At 43.4% G+C, this 16,557-nt stretch overlaps 1 protein-coding gene across 3 annotated transcripts in view; it reads left to right on the forward strand.

Annotated features, from left to right (window-relative positions):
- atp2c1 (ATPase secretory pathway Ca2+ transporting 1) overlaps positions 1-15,915 on the forward strand; it is a 49,034-nt gene extending 33,119 nt beyond the window's left edge. For all 3 annotated transcript variants that reach the window (XM_042106685.1, XM_042106687.1, XM_042106686.1), the window contains 14 exons: positions 333-428; positions 571-660; positions 3,199-3,303; positions 5,110-5,266; positions 6,889-7,059; positions 7,430-7,527; positions 7,742-7,792; positions 8,004-8,170; positions 8,323-8,391; positions 8,890-9,006; positions 9,250-9,397; positions 10,870-10,965; positions 13,686-13,827; positions 14,290-15,915. In XM_042106685.1, the coding sequence (XP_041962619.1) occupies positions 333-428; positions 571-660; positions 3,199-3,303; positions 5,110-5,266; positions 6,889-7,059; positions 7,430-7,527; positions 7,742-7,792; positions 8,004-8,170; positions 8,323-8,391; positions 8,890-9,006; positions 9,250-9,397; positions 10,870-10,965; positions 13,686-13,827; positions 14,290-14,426 (1,644 nt within the window). In that variant the 3' untranslated portion in view covers positions 14,427-15,915. The remainder of the gene's footprint in view (positions 1-332; positions 429-570; positions 661-3,198; positions 3,304-5,109; positions 5,267-6,888; positions 7,060-7,429; positions 7,528-7,741; positions 7,793-8,003; positions 8,171-8,322; positions 8,392-8,889; positions 9,007-9,249; positions 9,398-10,869; positions 10,966-13,685; positions 13,828-14,289) is intronic.
- Positions 15,916-16,557: the final 642 nt, after the last annotated feature.

Below are 16,557 nucleotides of genomic sequence, written 5' to 3' on the forward strand. Positions count from 1 at the left end.
TGATGCAGGGAGTCCTCCTGCAGAGCCATTCTTTAATTTACGATGCGTGGCGGCCACAGGCTCCGCTTAATAGAGCAGTCCCGGAGGATGGGCGAGTCTGGGGGTTTTGGCAGGACACGCCGTAACCTTTTTTGTGTGTGTGTGTGTGTGTGTGGCTGGCGGTTCCTCTAGCTTACAACTCAGCTTGTAAAAGCACCGGCAGTGCCATAGTCTTTTTTTTTTATTTCCCTACAGAGATAAATCACTAATTAAATCTGTGTATTTGTGTACCCTGTGATAACCTCATTTAAGTGTGTGTTTGAGCCATTGTCTCACCGCGGTGTCTCCCCCAGGTGACGGGCGTGGGGTACAACAGTGCTGGAGAGGTGCTGCTCAACGGCGATCTGGTGCACGGCTTCTCCAATGTCTCCCTTCGCAAGGTCGTCGAGGTGAGTGAGGGAGTAGGAACGCCCACCACCACCATACACACACACACACACACTTTTGCTTTTGTTGGCGAGGTATGGCTGTCCAGTGGCTAACTGTTTTCCTTGGTGTGCTCTTGTCTGATATCCCCCTGCCGTAAACCAGGCTGGCTGTCTGTGTAGCGATGCGGTCATCAGGAACGGCACCTTGATGGGGAAGCCCACAGAGGGAGCGCTCATCGCCCTGGCCATGAAGGTATGCTACCCGCACTCTCAACACAGCACTGGGCAGTGGTGGGCACCCTCTCTCTATGGGGCAACTTTTTGAGGAATATTGTTTGAAAAAAATGGTTGCCCAATGTCAGTGGAACTGTGCCCAAACAGCAATACTCAGAAACATTGCCCTGCAACATTGCTAAAAAACTGCTGCTGTGTGTTATGATCAGCCCAATCCAATACACTCAGTCCTCCTGACCTGACCTGATCAGGCGGGTGATCTTCCAGTGCTGTGCAGGAGGCTTCAGTAAGGAAGTGCTGAGCTCCAGCGATTGGTGACATTTTAGAGAACCCAAATATTGGCACACACACACACAAAGACACAGTGAAACATGCTGGAAAAAATGTAGACATTTGCTTAGGGAGCAACCCCATAGAATTTCCCCTGGGGATCAATAAAGTATCTATCTATCTATCTATCTATCTATCTAGAATCAAATACACTATGTTGATGACCCTCATTTTGTCATGCAATAAAACACGCTATAAACTAAACATACATACATACAGTACATCCTCATCTTTCCAACCCACAACACAGACTCTCACTCTCTCACTCACTCACTCTCTCACACACACACACACACACACACACACACACACACACACACACACACACACAGAGAGATGTTCTTTGGGAGCCTCCTTTACATATTTACAGACAAACACGCACATACACTTACAGCCACATTGAGAGATGCTAGAAAAAATAATATTTGCTTGATAAAGGGGCCTGTCATGATCACATTGGGAGCTGAGCCCAGGGCTCTCGGCTCCTGCTGCCACTGCTGCTGGTGTAGGAGTGTTAGTGCTGCAGGCGCAGCAGTGCAGACATGAGCATCTATCAGCATAGCAGAGCTGATGGAGCTCTGGAGTACAGGTTGTTTCCTTTCTACATAGAGTAGGCAAATGGTATAACACATGGCATTGTGAAGAGTTTGGTTCTAAAACACTATATCTCCATTTTCAAAAACGTTAAAAAGTCATGTAATTTAATTGCGTATTTCAGGTTATATCAATAAAATTGAATTGCAGTTGTGTTGTTTTGATTGAGTTAAGATAAATCAAACAACAATACCCAACTACAGTTCCACTGAAATTACTTGTAAACAATGTAAAAAATGGTTTATAAAAAATCATTAAAATGAAGAATATAGTGTTTTGGAACCAAACTCCTACTGTATATGATTAGTATTAGTAATATTTCTATATTTATGTTTTGAGTTGAGTTCATGTCCAAAATAAATGCAAGTGGTTGTCATGGTTATACATCCACAGATCTAGGGCTGTTTTCATAGGTCTACAGACTTCCGTTTCTTACGCAGTTTATCTTTTAGTTAATAGAATATTCTGCTCACTTAATCCCCTGCAGTGTTGTGGCACGGAGGCAAAAACATGCAAAAAAAAAATAAATGCAAAAACAAATTCCCCTTACATCAGGAGAAGACAAAGGCCTCATTACACAGACCTACACACACACACACCCCTCTGGTGTACCCTTTAGACTGGTCCCCTGGTGACCGATAGATTGTTTGAGTGCCGGCAGTGGCAGGCAGCTGGTAAGGAGCTGACTAGCGGGCAGGTGTGGTGAGTGGGGCTGGGGGTGTTTCTGGCTCGGCTGATGCAGAGTGATGGGCACCGGCCCCAGAGGAGCAACGCACAGTGGCACTCCAGACGTAGTGAGTCAGCAGCGGTAGCAGCAGCAGCTACTGGAGGAGAGAGGAGAGGAGAGTAGGCTAGTGAAGAGGAGGAGAGAGGAGAGGAGAGGAGAGGAGACTAGTGAAGAGGAGGAGGGAGGAGAGGAGAGTAGAGAAGAGGAGGAGAGAGGAGAGGAGAGTAGGCTAGAGAAGAGGAGGAGGGAGGAGAGGAGAGTAGGCTAGAGAAGAGGAGGATGGAGGAGAGGAGAGGAGAGTAGAGAAGAGGAGGAGGGAGGAGAGGAGAGTAGAGAAGAGGAGGAGGAGGGAGGAGAGGAGACTAGGCTAGAGAAGAGGAGGAGGGAGGAGAGGAGAGTAGGCTAGAGAAGAGGAGGAGGGAAGAGAGGAGAGTAGGCTAGAAAAGAGGAGGAGTGAGGAGAGGAGAGTAGGCTAGAGAAGAGGAGGAGGGAGGAGAGTAGGCTACTGAAGAGGAGGAGGGAGGAGAGGAGACTAGGCTATAGAACAGGAGGAGGGAGGGAAAGGAAGCAGCTGGCTAGCAGACGGGCAGTGCCAGTGGAGGTGCCAGCACGGTCACTGTGGGGAGGACTGGCGCTGGTGGCACTAGTGGCGCTAAGGCAAGCTGGCAGAAACATCCATGGAGGTGGTGGTAGTGGTGGGGCCGGGCCAGTGAGAGTGGGGCTGGGCAAGTTCTAGAACTATCTATTGGGGGGACCTGCGCCACAAGCAACAGCATCCCATCTCCAACCATATTGGGGTCTGTGTACTCACAGGGAGTAGACACATACAAGTACATAAGCTAGCTAGTTAGCATGTCAGTTAGGTCAGAAGTTTGCATGTCTAATGTGTTTGTGTGTGTTCTGTAGATGGGTCTGGAGGGGGTTCATCAGGAGTACGTCCGGCTGGAGGAGAAGCCCTTCACCTCGGAGCAGAAGTGGATGGCTGTCCGCTGTGTCCACCGTACCCAGCAGGTGAGCTGGCCGCTGGCCTCTGCGTGGCAGCGCTGCAGCATGTGTCTTGCTCTCTCTCTCTCTCTCTCTCTCCTCTACATCACAGATAAGTGGCAATCTGAATGGGACCAATGTACCAACAACAAGCTATACGAAATCCATCCTACTGTAAGGAAGAGACTATTTTTTTCTTTTCAATCCAGACACGATCAAATAGTCTATACCAGATGCCGTATAAGGACATTCAAGATTTACTCATAGCTTTCTATTGAGTGGTGAACATCCTCCATTATGCCAAATTTGCAAAACGCCCCTGTCAGTGAGACATATTTTGATCTGTTGCCCTGCCTTGAAAACCAGAAGACAACAATTTTATCATCAAAATTCTATAGCTGATGTTTTTAGAAAGGTCCCACCTTTTGAAGGTTAGAATATCTTATTAGCATAGATTTTAAGAAACATATTTAAGTTTCTATAACACACAGTGCTCTGGCAATTAAATAGCCTTAGTTGCGGAAATGGCCTTAAATTAAACAAACAAACAATCTCTCTCACATTCTTTTCTTTTTACTCTCTCCCTCCCTCCCTCTCTCTCTCTCTCTCTCTCTCTCTCTCTCTCTCTCTCTCTCTCTCTCTCTCTCTCTCTCTCTCTCTCTCTCTCTCTCTCTGTCTGTCACCGTCACCGTTTCCCAAAGTCAAGAAAGCATACTCAACGGCTGCCTTTTCAAGGATGCTACCTCATTGAACACCACCGAACCACTGTTCCAATGTCAAGCATCCATACAATTCTACCAAGGACCGAGTCTTTCGTTTTGCTGAATTTTCAAGTGTGCTCGGAACACCCACAATCCTGGGCACACATTTATGGAGGATAGAAAATCTGTACTAAACAAATGTATTTATTTGTAAACATCGCCTTCATTGTAAAATAGCCTAAATGAAGTATGGGCTCGGGTCATTTTGACAACTTTCAACTCTCACACTGTAATCGTGTAAAGAAGGCAATTAGGAAGGGTATTTATTTATATCTTATTCAATGAGAGTGATTGCGAGCTAATTATTATTTTTTTCTCTTTACAATTTTGCTTAATGGTTGCTGCTCCGTGGATTGTTTTAGCAAACAAATCAAACGTGTGTGTGTGTGTGTGTGTGTGTGTGTGTGTGTGTGTGTGTGTGTGTGTGTGTGTGTGTGTGTGTGTGTATGTGTATATATATATATATATATATATATATATATATATATATATATATATAATTCAATTTTTTGAAGTGGGAGAATTACGGTAGTGCATTCATTGCTTTTCAAAATGAAGCGGGCAGGAGGTATTGATTTTCAGTAACGCACACCTGCAGCTTCCTGCACACTCGCTAGTCTGTTCTATTGTGTGTTTTCCGAATGCTAAGAAGAAGCCTTGATTCATTTTTGTAGGATTTGACTCGGCAGGGCTCAGCTCTACCAAGCATGAATCCTCGGGGATCCTCGACTTTGACAAACAGCCAGTGTATGGTGCAACGGGGCATGTTTACACAGCCCACCACACACACCACTTCCACAGGCACTGACACACAAACAGCATGGTCACAGAGCAGCATGCTCTCATGAGCACTGCATTGTTAACAGTTACGGGTGACGGGTGTGTGTGTGTGTGTGTGTGTGTGTGTGACCAGTGCAGGGACTTTATGGTATTGGCTTATAAGGGGAATAAGGCTGGTGTGTGTGTGTGCTGCTGAACGTTACGTATTTTTATTTCATTAAAACATTTAGAAATGCAGTACGTATTTAACTCTGGATGAACATATATTTGTGTCATATGACCTGCTATTCAGGACAAGCCCGGGACCTACTTCATGAAGGGGGCCTACGAGCAGGTGATCCGCTGCTGCAGCAGCTACCACAGTAAAGGAGTAACACTACCTCTCACCAACCAGCAGAGGGAGCTGTTCCAGCAGCAGAAGAGCTACATGGGCACAGCTGGCCTGAGAGGTACGTGGCCTCCAGCCTCTCTAATCGAACACACAGTTACACTGTAGGCTTACAGCCTGTCTCTTTAAACTTTAAACTAGAGATGCACCGATATGGAATTTTAGTGCCGATAACGATAACCGATATTTATTAGTTTGTTGTGGCCGATACCGATACGATAACCAATAATATTACTCTTAAAAAAAATGTGAAAAGTGATTTGGGGAAAGCATTTAATAAGCATAATTTTATTGCAGTAATTTTACCTACCACCAAATGATGGACAGAACTCATAATAGTCCTCAATAGTGCGGCAGTCAACAACATAACAGTAGTCTAGCCCTACAGTATGTGTGGCTCCTTTAAGTGAACCTGACGTCAGTGAATTGCGAGTGAGTGGCTAGAGAGTAAGAATCGTTTTAATTTAGGACTAAACACTCATAAACGGCTCAGCTGGGAATAAGCTACAGTATAGTGACCAAATCAGAGTTTGTGAGGGAAACTTATGTTTAGTTTCAACTGAATAAAGCTGCAACTCCTCAGACTGTATCTTATGTCCGTCTACTCTGTTGCGCACAACCTGCTGCAGCAGAAATGAAAGGGGTTAGCCCCGAAGGTTTTAATAACTTATTATGATGACCTGTCTGGAACTGAAGCAGGAATGGTTAGCATATTTCTAGGTAGTAGGTCTAATACAAAACCCAAGCTAACGTAATGCAAATATAATACTAAAACACAACTTAGAACTAGGCCTTCTTATGTACTCGTCCCACTAACGAGTTTGCTTATTTGTTTCCCCGATCAGCGCGGTAAAGTGCAAACACACCAGCACAAGACGGCTCTAGATAGGGCTGAGCTCCGCTCTGGTAAGGTTAAATGGCGGATCATTCACGAGACGATTTTGAGATGCACAGATTCCCAAATGAACGCATATCCACAGATTTTTGTGGTGAAATACATTCACACGCTGACATTATATTGAGGAAAAAGTATAGCCAACCAAGCTCAAGTAGCTCAGTGTATCCAGACGGACCTTACGTAGGCCTAAATTAGGACTTTAAAAAATATCGGCGCAAATTATCGGCCAGAATTCTGTTATCGGACCGATAATAATATTTTCCTTTTTTCACTTATCAGCCAATAATATATCGGCCGCCGATATATCGTGCATCCCTACTTTAAACATATGTCTCTTTTAAGAAAGAAGATATATGCTAAAATATAAGATTTTTTTTGGCACAAAAACAGTAAGTCATATGTGTCAGGTGTGAATGGGCTGCATAAAAATATGTACATTATCTTTTTAAAAGCTACCTTCAGAAAAACATGCACAAGACTATTATCTTCATCACTGATTATTATACTGGCTTAGGTTTCTATGACATTTACCCAACTCTTGAGGTCAAACTAATGTTGGAAGAGGTTTCTGTGCCAGTATTCCCAGAAGTGCCCAACACGGCCAAATAACCTTTATAAATTTATACAGCCTGAAAATGACAGGCCAAACTGAGTTCATAGTTTTTCATTGCATAGTTCCCGTGGGACTGATAATGTGAGGCAGGCTTTACTTGTCTCCAGCATGTGACTTGCCTGCTGATTTTCATGGGTGTCCCTGACTGTCTCCTCGCTCTTTCTGCTCGCAGTGTTGGCATTTGCATCAGGCACTGAGATGGGCAGCCTCACATTCCTGGGCCTGGTGGGCATGATTGACCCGCCTAGGGCTGGGGTGAAGGATGCAGTGGGCACCCTCCTCAACGCTGGCGTCGCTGTCAAGATGATTACAGGCGACTCCCAGGAGACAGCTGTGTCAATTGGTAAAGGCTGGTCTTTTCAGTCTCTCTTTGGCTGAGATGTATCTGTACCAAACCCTTTGTATCTCTTTCTTTATTTCTCCCCCCCTCGCTCACTGTCTTTTTCTTTTTTTCTTTCTTTCTCTCCTTCTTTCTCTTTCCTTCTTTCTGTTTCTTTCTTTCTCTCTCACTGTCTCTTTCCTTTGCTCTCTTTCTTTTTTCTTTCTCTCTCCCCCCGTCCTCTGGTTACAGTTGTCTGCTTCTTTGTCACAATCCCATGTTGTTTCAAAATGGCAACACACAAGTCATATATTCTTTCAATTCTGTCCCATTTTTCCTTAATATTCATCTATTTCTCTATTTATTTGCCTTCTTTAATTGCCCCCCTTCACAGCGAGTCGGTTGGGTCTGTACACGAAGGGTTCCCAGTCCCTTTCTGGGGAAGAGGTGGACCAGATGGACCTCCAGCAGCTCTCTCAGATAGTACCCAGGGTACTGCGCCTTGCCCTTACCTCTCCCCACTTTATAACACGCATAACTGTTAAAAATGCACCACCATTTCCTCCGTAGTGTGCAAAGAAATGAAGCCGAATGCTTGACTTTATGAAAAGAGCAAAATGTTTTGAAATTGCAACAAAAAAATATCCGTAATGAAATGCTTTGCTCTTAAAGGTTGGTAGGTTGACTGTTATGCTGTGTCTTACAGATAGTGGTGTTCTACAGAGCCAGTCCCAGACACAAGCTGAAGATAGTCAAGGTAAGGGCAAAAGCAAAAGTGCATTTTTCACATCACACATCAGATCGTAGGTGCAGTCATACTGTATAACTATCTTAGTCAGGAATTGGCAACCGGTTAAGCCTTCACTAGCACTTGCCTAATCCAGGGTGATTTCCATGCCTTTCTCAGGATTATGGCTTTGTCTCTCCTTATTGTGTGGCTATAGCTGATGTGTAAATGTTCTTCACAGTCACTACAGAACATTGGGGCTGTGGTAGCCATGACGGGTGATGGTGTGAACGACGCCGTGGCACTGAAGGCGGCCGACATCGGCGTTGCCATGGGCCAGACGGGCACCGACGTGTGCAAGGAAGCAGCTGACATGATCCTTGTGGACGATGACTTCCAGACCATCATGTGAGAACATTGGAATGCTGATTTTTAGGCTTTTATTCTGAAGTTCTTTTTGTAATTGCCTCAGTGTTGGAACTAGTCCACTGGTCTCCAAGGCAACAGTAGCCCTGATTTTTGCTTTCTGTGTTTTCTCTCTCTCACTGTCTTGCCCTCAGGTATGCTATTGAGGAAGGGAAAGGGATTTATAACAACATCAAGAACTTTGTGCGGTTCCAGCTCAGCACGTGAGTGCTTTTGGCTCCGGGGGGCTTCTCACAGTGCTGTCGTGTGTGGCCTGGTCACCTGTTGACCTGCAGCTCTTTGTGCAAAAACTATCACACCTGTGATTTGCATATTCAAAAAAAGGGATTTTCTGTCAAGTCATGTTGTACCATTTCCTGGAACAACTGGTTAAAGTGCAGGAAGACAAGTATGAGACACTAATAAAACAGGAAGGCGTTGAATGTCATTTTTTATTGACAAAAATAAATTATTTGTCCTATGGGGTCTGAATGTGGTACAATAATGCCCAACGTTATAAAAGTTGCTTAATGTTGGAATGGATTGTTTACCTCTTGAGTACCTTGGAGACAAGCCAGTACACACACACACACTGCACTGTCTAATAAACTCAAGTATGTGCATTCATAGACTACTTTTGTAACGCAGTGCTCCCTAGTGGTCAAATCCTGTACTGAGGACATTCCTTCCTAATGGCTACTGTCTTCTATCCACCTCATCAGGAGTATTGCTGCCCTCACCCTCATCTCCCTGGCCACGCTCATGAACTTCCCCAACCCCCTCAATGCCATGCAGATCCTCTGGATCAACATCATCATGGATGGACCGCCCGCGCAGAGGTAACATAGGACTCAGAGAACCATCCATCCACTCTTTTAGTTCCTGTCTAGATCATCACCTAGATGCTCCTAAGGACTTAGCATGGCCTTAGCAAGCCAGTGACCACACAAATGTCATCAAGCCTTAACTTTTTTGTTGTAGTTTAGCTCAGGTATAAATTGTGCATTAGGGAATATGACCCTGCTTTATAGATGTATAAACACAGACCCACAGATATCATGCACTACAATGCCTTCTCTCAGCTTGGGGGTGGAGCCAGTGGACCCTGATGTCATTAGGAAGCCTCCGCGGAATGTTCGTGACAGCATCATCACCCGCAGTCTGATCGTCAAGATCCTGGTGTCCTCCTTCATCATAGTGTGCGGAACCCTGTTTGTCTTCTGGAGAGAGGTACTGGGCCGCTCATGAACTACCACACACACACACACACACACACTATCTCAGGACCTACAAGAGTATGCCACCTGTTCTGCGTTTGAGAGGTAGATGAAACACCTCCAATAAATTCCAAATGCTCACCATCTCCCACTAATTACACATCTGTGCAGCAGGTATCTCCTCCTCCTAACCGTGTCTGCTCAACCATGTTTAAACCGTTCCATTGCAAGTCTGAGGATGCACTGCAAAATGACATTTCAGAGGATGAAACTGTGGAAGTATGAGAGCAGAGAGCAACATGGCGTGACCCTCCTCTGTGATATTTATTATGTCGGTGTAATAAAGCCTCGTGCCTCCCCCTCCAGCGCTGCATGTTCACGGCTCTTGATGTCAACTCAGTGATTTATTGAGCCCAGCTTTAGTTCTAGCCCTGGGCATAACTGCCCTTCTATCTGTGTTGATGTTAATGTTCCAACAGGCAACCGTTGCTAGGCACTAGTGTTGCCAATGAGTAATACTAAGTGTTGCCAATGAGTAATACTAAGAATGCATATTATCATGATGAACTTTATTTGTTTATCTATTTATTTGTTTCACCAAAGCAAGATGAAGTTAAAAATAAAACAAGTGAAAGTGGGGTTACACTTTACTTGACAGTATCGACATAAGAGTGACATGACACGGTCATGAACGTGTCATAAACAAGTCATAAATGTTTGACATAACGCATTTGTTATTAAATTAGGGTTAGAGGTTAGGGTTAGGATTAGGATTCATGTGTCATGACAGTGTCATGTGTTCATGACAGTGTCATGTCACTCTTATGTCAATACTGTCAAGTAAAGTGTTATCGAAAGTGGTGATATTGGAAAAAGATTGTTACAATTTTTACTCCACAGCCAAACAAATGCATCTGAAATGCAAGTGCTCTTGACGATGCAAATAGTTGTTCCTTCCCTCAGCCACTTCCCACTGCCCTGTGCACCAACAACACCACTACCAGTTGTTATTTGGCTGGAATTAGCGTGCGGTTTTGTGTGTGTGGGTGCACCCCTGTGTTTGTTACCTATTCACAGAGCCAGGGCTGTGTACGAATCACCAATGTTTTTTTCTCTGCACACAGAATATACAGCTAGTGGATTATAATAATATATTCACTAAATGTGACCAAAAGTGTACTGTCTTAGAATCATTTAAAGAGAGGAAAGATTAGGCCTCATTTACAAACCACTCATACAAATATACCTTGTATGCTTGCTCTGCTCGCTCAAAGATTTCCACCGTTGTCTTTGTTCATTGAAAGGTCCTTTGTAAGTGTGTCACTCGTGCATATTTATTTGTTGTCTATCTTTTGCAGTGTCTAAAAGAAACTTGTGGTTTAATTTTAGCTGTGTATTGTCCAGTTGCCGTGAACGTTGAGAGGTTTGTTGATTGGTCACCAAATGCCCTGGCACCTCCCTGAGACTTTGTTTTTCCCCCACCAGCTGCAGGACAATGTGATCACGCCCAGGGACACCACTATGACCTTCACCTGTTTTGTTTTCTTTGACATGTTCAACGCCCTCAGCTCGCGTTCGCAGGTACATGCACACACAAATACAAATATAAACAAATACTTGTTTAGCCATGCATGCCATCCTTAAAGGAATCACAAATATGTCACCATTCACATATATGCCTTTCCAGTCACATCCACAAAAAACAAACAGCATTAAGCATGATTTACTCTTTAAAGGGACACCAGGCAAGCCTGATGCTTTTTCTCTACGAAACTCCCCCTCGCTCGGTCTGAAGCTCTTTTCCTTTTCTTTGCATCTTCCGTCAAGGGTTTTCGCTGCTTCTTCGCCGGCTCTGCCATTATACACACGTTTGCAACAATTGCTAGCGTTTTGTTAGCCTGCCTCTGTGCTGTAAACTGATCCTGCTTCGGTCAGCGGGTACGATACACTGAACTTGCAACAGGATATTCTTCCTACAGGCAGTAGGGGCGGGCGAGAGAGTCTTCATTCACCCTGTAATGAGTCATTTAACCATATACCGACTTACGAAGATGAGTAATTAACACGAAAATGTTGCCTGGTGTCCCTTTAAATATATAGTTTAATTTCACCTGTTAAGTCATTTTTACACATTTGTGAATTTGGGGGCAGCCGTGGTCTACTGGTTAGCACTTCGGACTTGTAACCAGGGGGTTGCCAGTTCGAACCCCGACCAGTAGGCACGGCTGAAGTGCCCTTGAGCAAGGCACCTAACCCCTCACTGCTCCCCGAGCGCTGCTGTTGTTGCAGGCAGCTCACTGCGCCGGGATTAGTGTGTGCTTCACCTCACTGTTAGCCTGGCTAGTGCCACCACTTCTCAATGAGACGTAGTCTGGGAACCAAACGTTAATTTTCTCGTATTTGAAAAAAATGCCCAGATCCGTTTATTGGGTGCCACGGATGTCTATCAAATGCGTCTGTGCATAGCTCATCATCGTCTTGCTTTCCCCCTTTTTCTGTGATTGGTCCCCTATCTCAGGCGAAAATTTGCTCCATGGTCTCCAGGCTGCCTTAGCAGCGTGAATCAAATCGCGCGCAAGGCAGCATGGGAACACCCAGGCTACCTCACTGTGTGTTCACTGTGTTCTGAGTGTGTTTCACTAATTCACAGATTGGGATAAACGGGATCAAAGGAGTATATATACTTACTTATACTTATTTCTGTTCCTACACGTGAATTGCATTTTGCTCATTGTGAGTGGCTTCCTGTGTGTTTGTAAATCATATGAGAAATCAGATGTTCATATGACTTCCCTCCTTTTATTTGTGGAATCTATGCGCACTTTGTACCACGCCTGATCTGCTTCAAAAAAAATGAAGAAGTGCAAATGTGAGATGCAGTTATTAGCTGCACCAGCAGGTGGCTATTCACATGAGCAGACAAAAGTATCAGGAACAAAATGACTGGCAAACATGTGTGGAGTACAAATCGCTCCAAATTTCTGTGTATATGATTTTACACAACACAAATGACAAAATACATATATGTGTGGGTACTAGTAATCGTAAAAATGAAAGTGAATCATGGTAAACATATGTGGATTGTCTCCTATGAGTTGCAAATAATAAAAGTTCAATAAAAATCCCTTAGAGAGGTGAAATGGTTTCAATGGCAAATAATCACTTTGCATTGGAAATATGCCTTCCTATGCAAATACTTCAGTTGTTTACGCACACACACATACATGCCTAAATTTAGAAATGCAAATTCACACACTCGGATACACACCCTGTATGGCAAATTAATCCAGATTCCAATCTGCTGTGTGTTCAGTATTTGTGAGAAGGGAAGTGCCTGTTTCTGGTTAAAGCACCATGCAGCAATGTGAATTTGTAATTCTGTTCTTTATTTCCTGTTCAGATTATTGTATAATTTGATGCATTCTTCCCTGTTACCAGCATACCTGAATTCAGTTAGAATATTATTTAACAGATTAGAATTGAACATACTTGTAATCTGGAATCTATTCCTCATACTGTACATCAACATGTGTGTACATCATAGTGACTGTATTTACATCTCTACCTAGATTAATAGAGTACCGAAGTGTGACGTTCCGTTTCCACGACTGCAGTGTCACTGGATCTAAACAAACTTTTGAAGTGGCTTAAATAGCATTGAATGTAGACATGTGGCATCATCAATGTAGACATGTGGCATCTAGCTAATTAGTTGTTTTAAATGTAGGCTATAGCCATTTAAACATATTTTACCTGCTAGGCAGCAGCTTAGCCACATAAAACGGATTCCCTGGCAGGTGTAATAGAAAGAAACAAAATTGCAGTGGATATTTCATGTCTTATTAAAGACTGGTGGCTGTTAAGAGTGACGTTTTTTGCCTCAAAAACAAAGCCAAGAAACGTCCGTGAATTTAAGGATTTTAACCACATGCTGTGAAGTTACATACAGGTCTCTTTTACGGAGGAAACCAAAACTCTGTAGTCACAAATTTGATTGTGTTGGTATGAATATATGTTGTATGTGATTCCTACAGTGTAAAAAATATAGTAAGGTCTTGGAAACGCAAAACTATTTAAATAGATTAAGAAAGCTGCCGCTATGGTGATACTGACAACTATGGTTAGATTGATTTGTTTAGATCCAGTGAAATTACTTGCCTTGACAACGCTACATAATGGCTTCAGTACTCTATTGTAGTAGTATACAGAGCACAGGCCTGCCAGCGGTCACCCTGGCATAGCCGTAAACCTGACCTCTCATGTCCTTTGACCTCTGACCCCACTTCCCTGGCCACCTGCAGACACGTATGGTACACGAGATGGGCCTGTGCAGTAACCGAATGTTCTGCTACGCCGTGCTGGGGTCCATCATGGGTCAGATGCTGGTCATCTACTTCCCCCCGCTGCAGAAAGTCTTCCAGACAGAGAGCCTCAGCGTCCTGGGTAAGATGCACAAGCCTCCTCCTTACGTCTGGTCCTAACAGTCTGTGAGCGCTGCTGCTTAACTTTCACATACTGTAGGCTTCAATCATCTCTGTCCATACTGAATTTATTCAATATGCCCATTTGACAACAGTCTCTTATTCACCATTTAAATGTGAGTGATGGAGTGAAAATAGAGCAGGGCATCCGGTAACAGTTCTGTTCAAAACAGTGTTCCCCATCATATTCCACTTCACAGCACGGCTTAACTTGCAGTCAGTTAAGATATTCTAGATGAAAACAGTTGGGCAATCTAATTGATTTTGTCACTGACAGTCACTCATGTCACTTGCTGTCAGGACATGGTGTTACATACAGAAACTGCTATAGTGGTCTTGTGGTTGTTACATACTGAGTTTGTAACATGTATGACGCATTAACCAATACAAATGTGACCTTGTGTGTGTGTGTTTGGTTGGGCAGACCTGCTGTTTCTTGTAGGCCTCACCTCATCGGTGTGTGTTGTCTCGGAGATGATCAAGAAGCTGGAGAGGTTGAGGGGCGAGAGGAGAAAGGGCCGTGACGGGACTGACAACACTGACTCTTTCCATGAAGTATGACGCACGTTGCGTTGCACGCAGAGGATCGTGGTGGACACTGGACAGTGGCTCTGGGCGCCATGTTTTCTTCCTCTGGATTGTCGGTCATTCAGTTAGTGTGTGTGTGTGTGTGTGTGTGCGGGTTTGTGAGTGTGTGTGTGTGTGTGTGTGTGTGTGCTCGTCTGCAGGCTGACTGAGCAGACTACAAGAACCGAGCGAGAGAGAGTGAAGTGGGTGACCAGGTTGATCTTGTCCTTGTCTAGGGCAGGGACGGCACTCACTCCTCCCCATGGACAGACTGTGGTTGTGCACTGGTTTGAGTCCCCCATTGGGTTACCACCTCTCCTTCCCTGAGCCTTTCTCTCAACCCCACCCCAGCCCCTGCCCCTCCTCCCCCAGGCTCTTTGAAAACAAAAAAGCTTTGGTGTGCTGCTTTTGAGACTTTTTGTCCCCACCGTCTGAAAGAACATTTTTATTTATGAGATACTGTAAGGCTTCAGACAGTGACTGTTGACTTTTTATTTCTCATCAAATGACTGCAAGCACAGTTCATAGTTTTTTGTAACACGTAAAACAATCTGCATTCCGCATTCCGGCTCTCCATGCTAGAGCAGTGCTTGTAGGGGAAGGTTTCTGCGCCTTCAAATGAAAGGGTGTGTATAGTCTGTGTTTTTTTTTTTTCTGAATATTTTCATGGCAGAATATAATATATTTTTCAAAGTTAAAGGTGATTGATACTGGGAGTTGTTTTTTTTTTTGTTGTTGTTGTTTGTTTAAAGGATGTCTGGTTTCCGGTCCCAATAAAAGGGGTCAGACTAACAACTCAAAAGAGCCTGACGTGGTACTAGTTTTTTCCATCATGCAAATATATATGTGTAACCCAGATGGGAGTTTGGGCCTCTTTACATCTTATTTGGATATAAATAATAATAATTTTACACAACAAAGATGGTTTATTACTCTTTTTAAGTCAAGTCCTGTTTTAATTACTTCGGTTTGTTTACTGGCCATGCCCCTCACTAGGCTAACCACAATTTAGTTACTGTTTGCTTAAGCCCTGAGCACCCATTTCAGAGACGTGGTGTTTCGTTCTCTTTGAATTAGTTGACACTGTTATATACTGTAGGTGCACTCTCTTTACTGTACTGGCTACTGTAGATCGTCACCTGCTCTCTGGAGTAGATGGTCATGTCTTGAGAGTATGAAGCATGAACTATAACTTCTGGGGAAAAGGTTCATGAGGTACGTTTTTTGCTTCTGCCACTAGCTTACATTTTTGTGTTGTGTACAACTCAAAACCTCTAGGTTTTGTCAAAGTGAACTGGTTAGTTCAGCTTTGCAGTTTTGTTCCCTTAAACCAACACCCAATAAGGAATGACGATTGTAAAGATTGTTTTTTTTTTTTTTTTTTTTTTTCATCTTTTATTTATTTTTAATTGTGTTTTGCACATGTGTGGCTAATTGAGAATAAACTTGTATATTCAAATTTTTTAATAAACCTTAAAATGGGGTGGCTGAGATTAATTCTTCAATACAAAGACAGAAAACAAACTACTAAATCTTAAAATTTGAAAATCAAATTATATGGCCTCCTAGAACAGAAACCTCTAGTCATGACACACACACGCACTCACTCACATTGTTGTCTACAATTTTGGTCTTTGATGATGTAGAGCTATTGTTTTTATACTCTGCAAAGTCCATCCATCTAGACTCTGGAGCAGTGCACTGAAAGAGTTTCAAAGCAGAAAGTATATGGTGTACAGTATAAAAACACCATAAATATTACCATTTAAAAACATTATAGATAATAAGATCATCTAAAGTGCAACACATAGTTAGGGAAAATTAGGCATTTGCCAATCTGCAAAAAAATTCTTACCAATAGCTTTTTTTTTCTATGTGTTCCTATAGGTAACTTAACACCTCCCAATTTATCCACTGGCAAATCCTCAAGGAAACGCCTGGAGAGCCAATCAAGTTTGAGGTGCCCAGAGAGTTTGGTTGAAAATAGTGAAAACATTTAACATTTTTTTACCAATATTAGCTTTTGAGATGTCTAACTAGGGGTTTTTTTGGGGTGCTGAATCTATCCCAGCCATTAGTTTTGAGTAAAAATGACTCCAAGTCCATAAAAAATCCATAACAAGTG

This window comes from Alosa sapidissima, chromosome 10 (assembly GCF_018492685.1).
Source record: "Alosa sapidissima isolate fAloSap1 chromosome 10, fAloSap1.pri, whole genome shotgun sequence".
NCBI lineage: Eukaryota > Metazoa > Chordata > Actinopteri > Clupeiformes > Clupeidae > Alosa > Alosa sapidissima.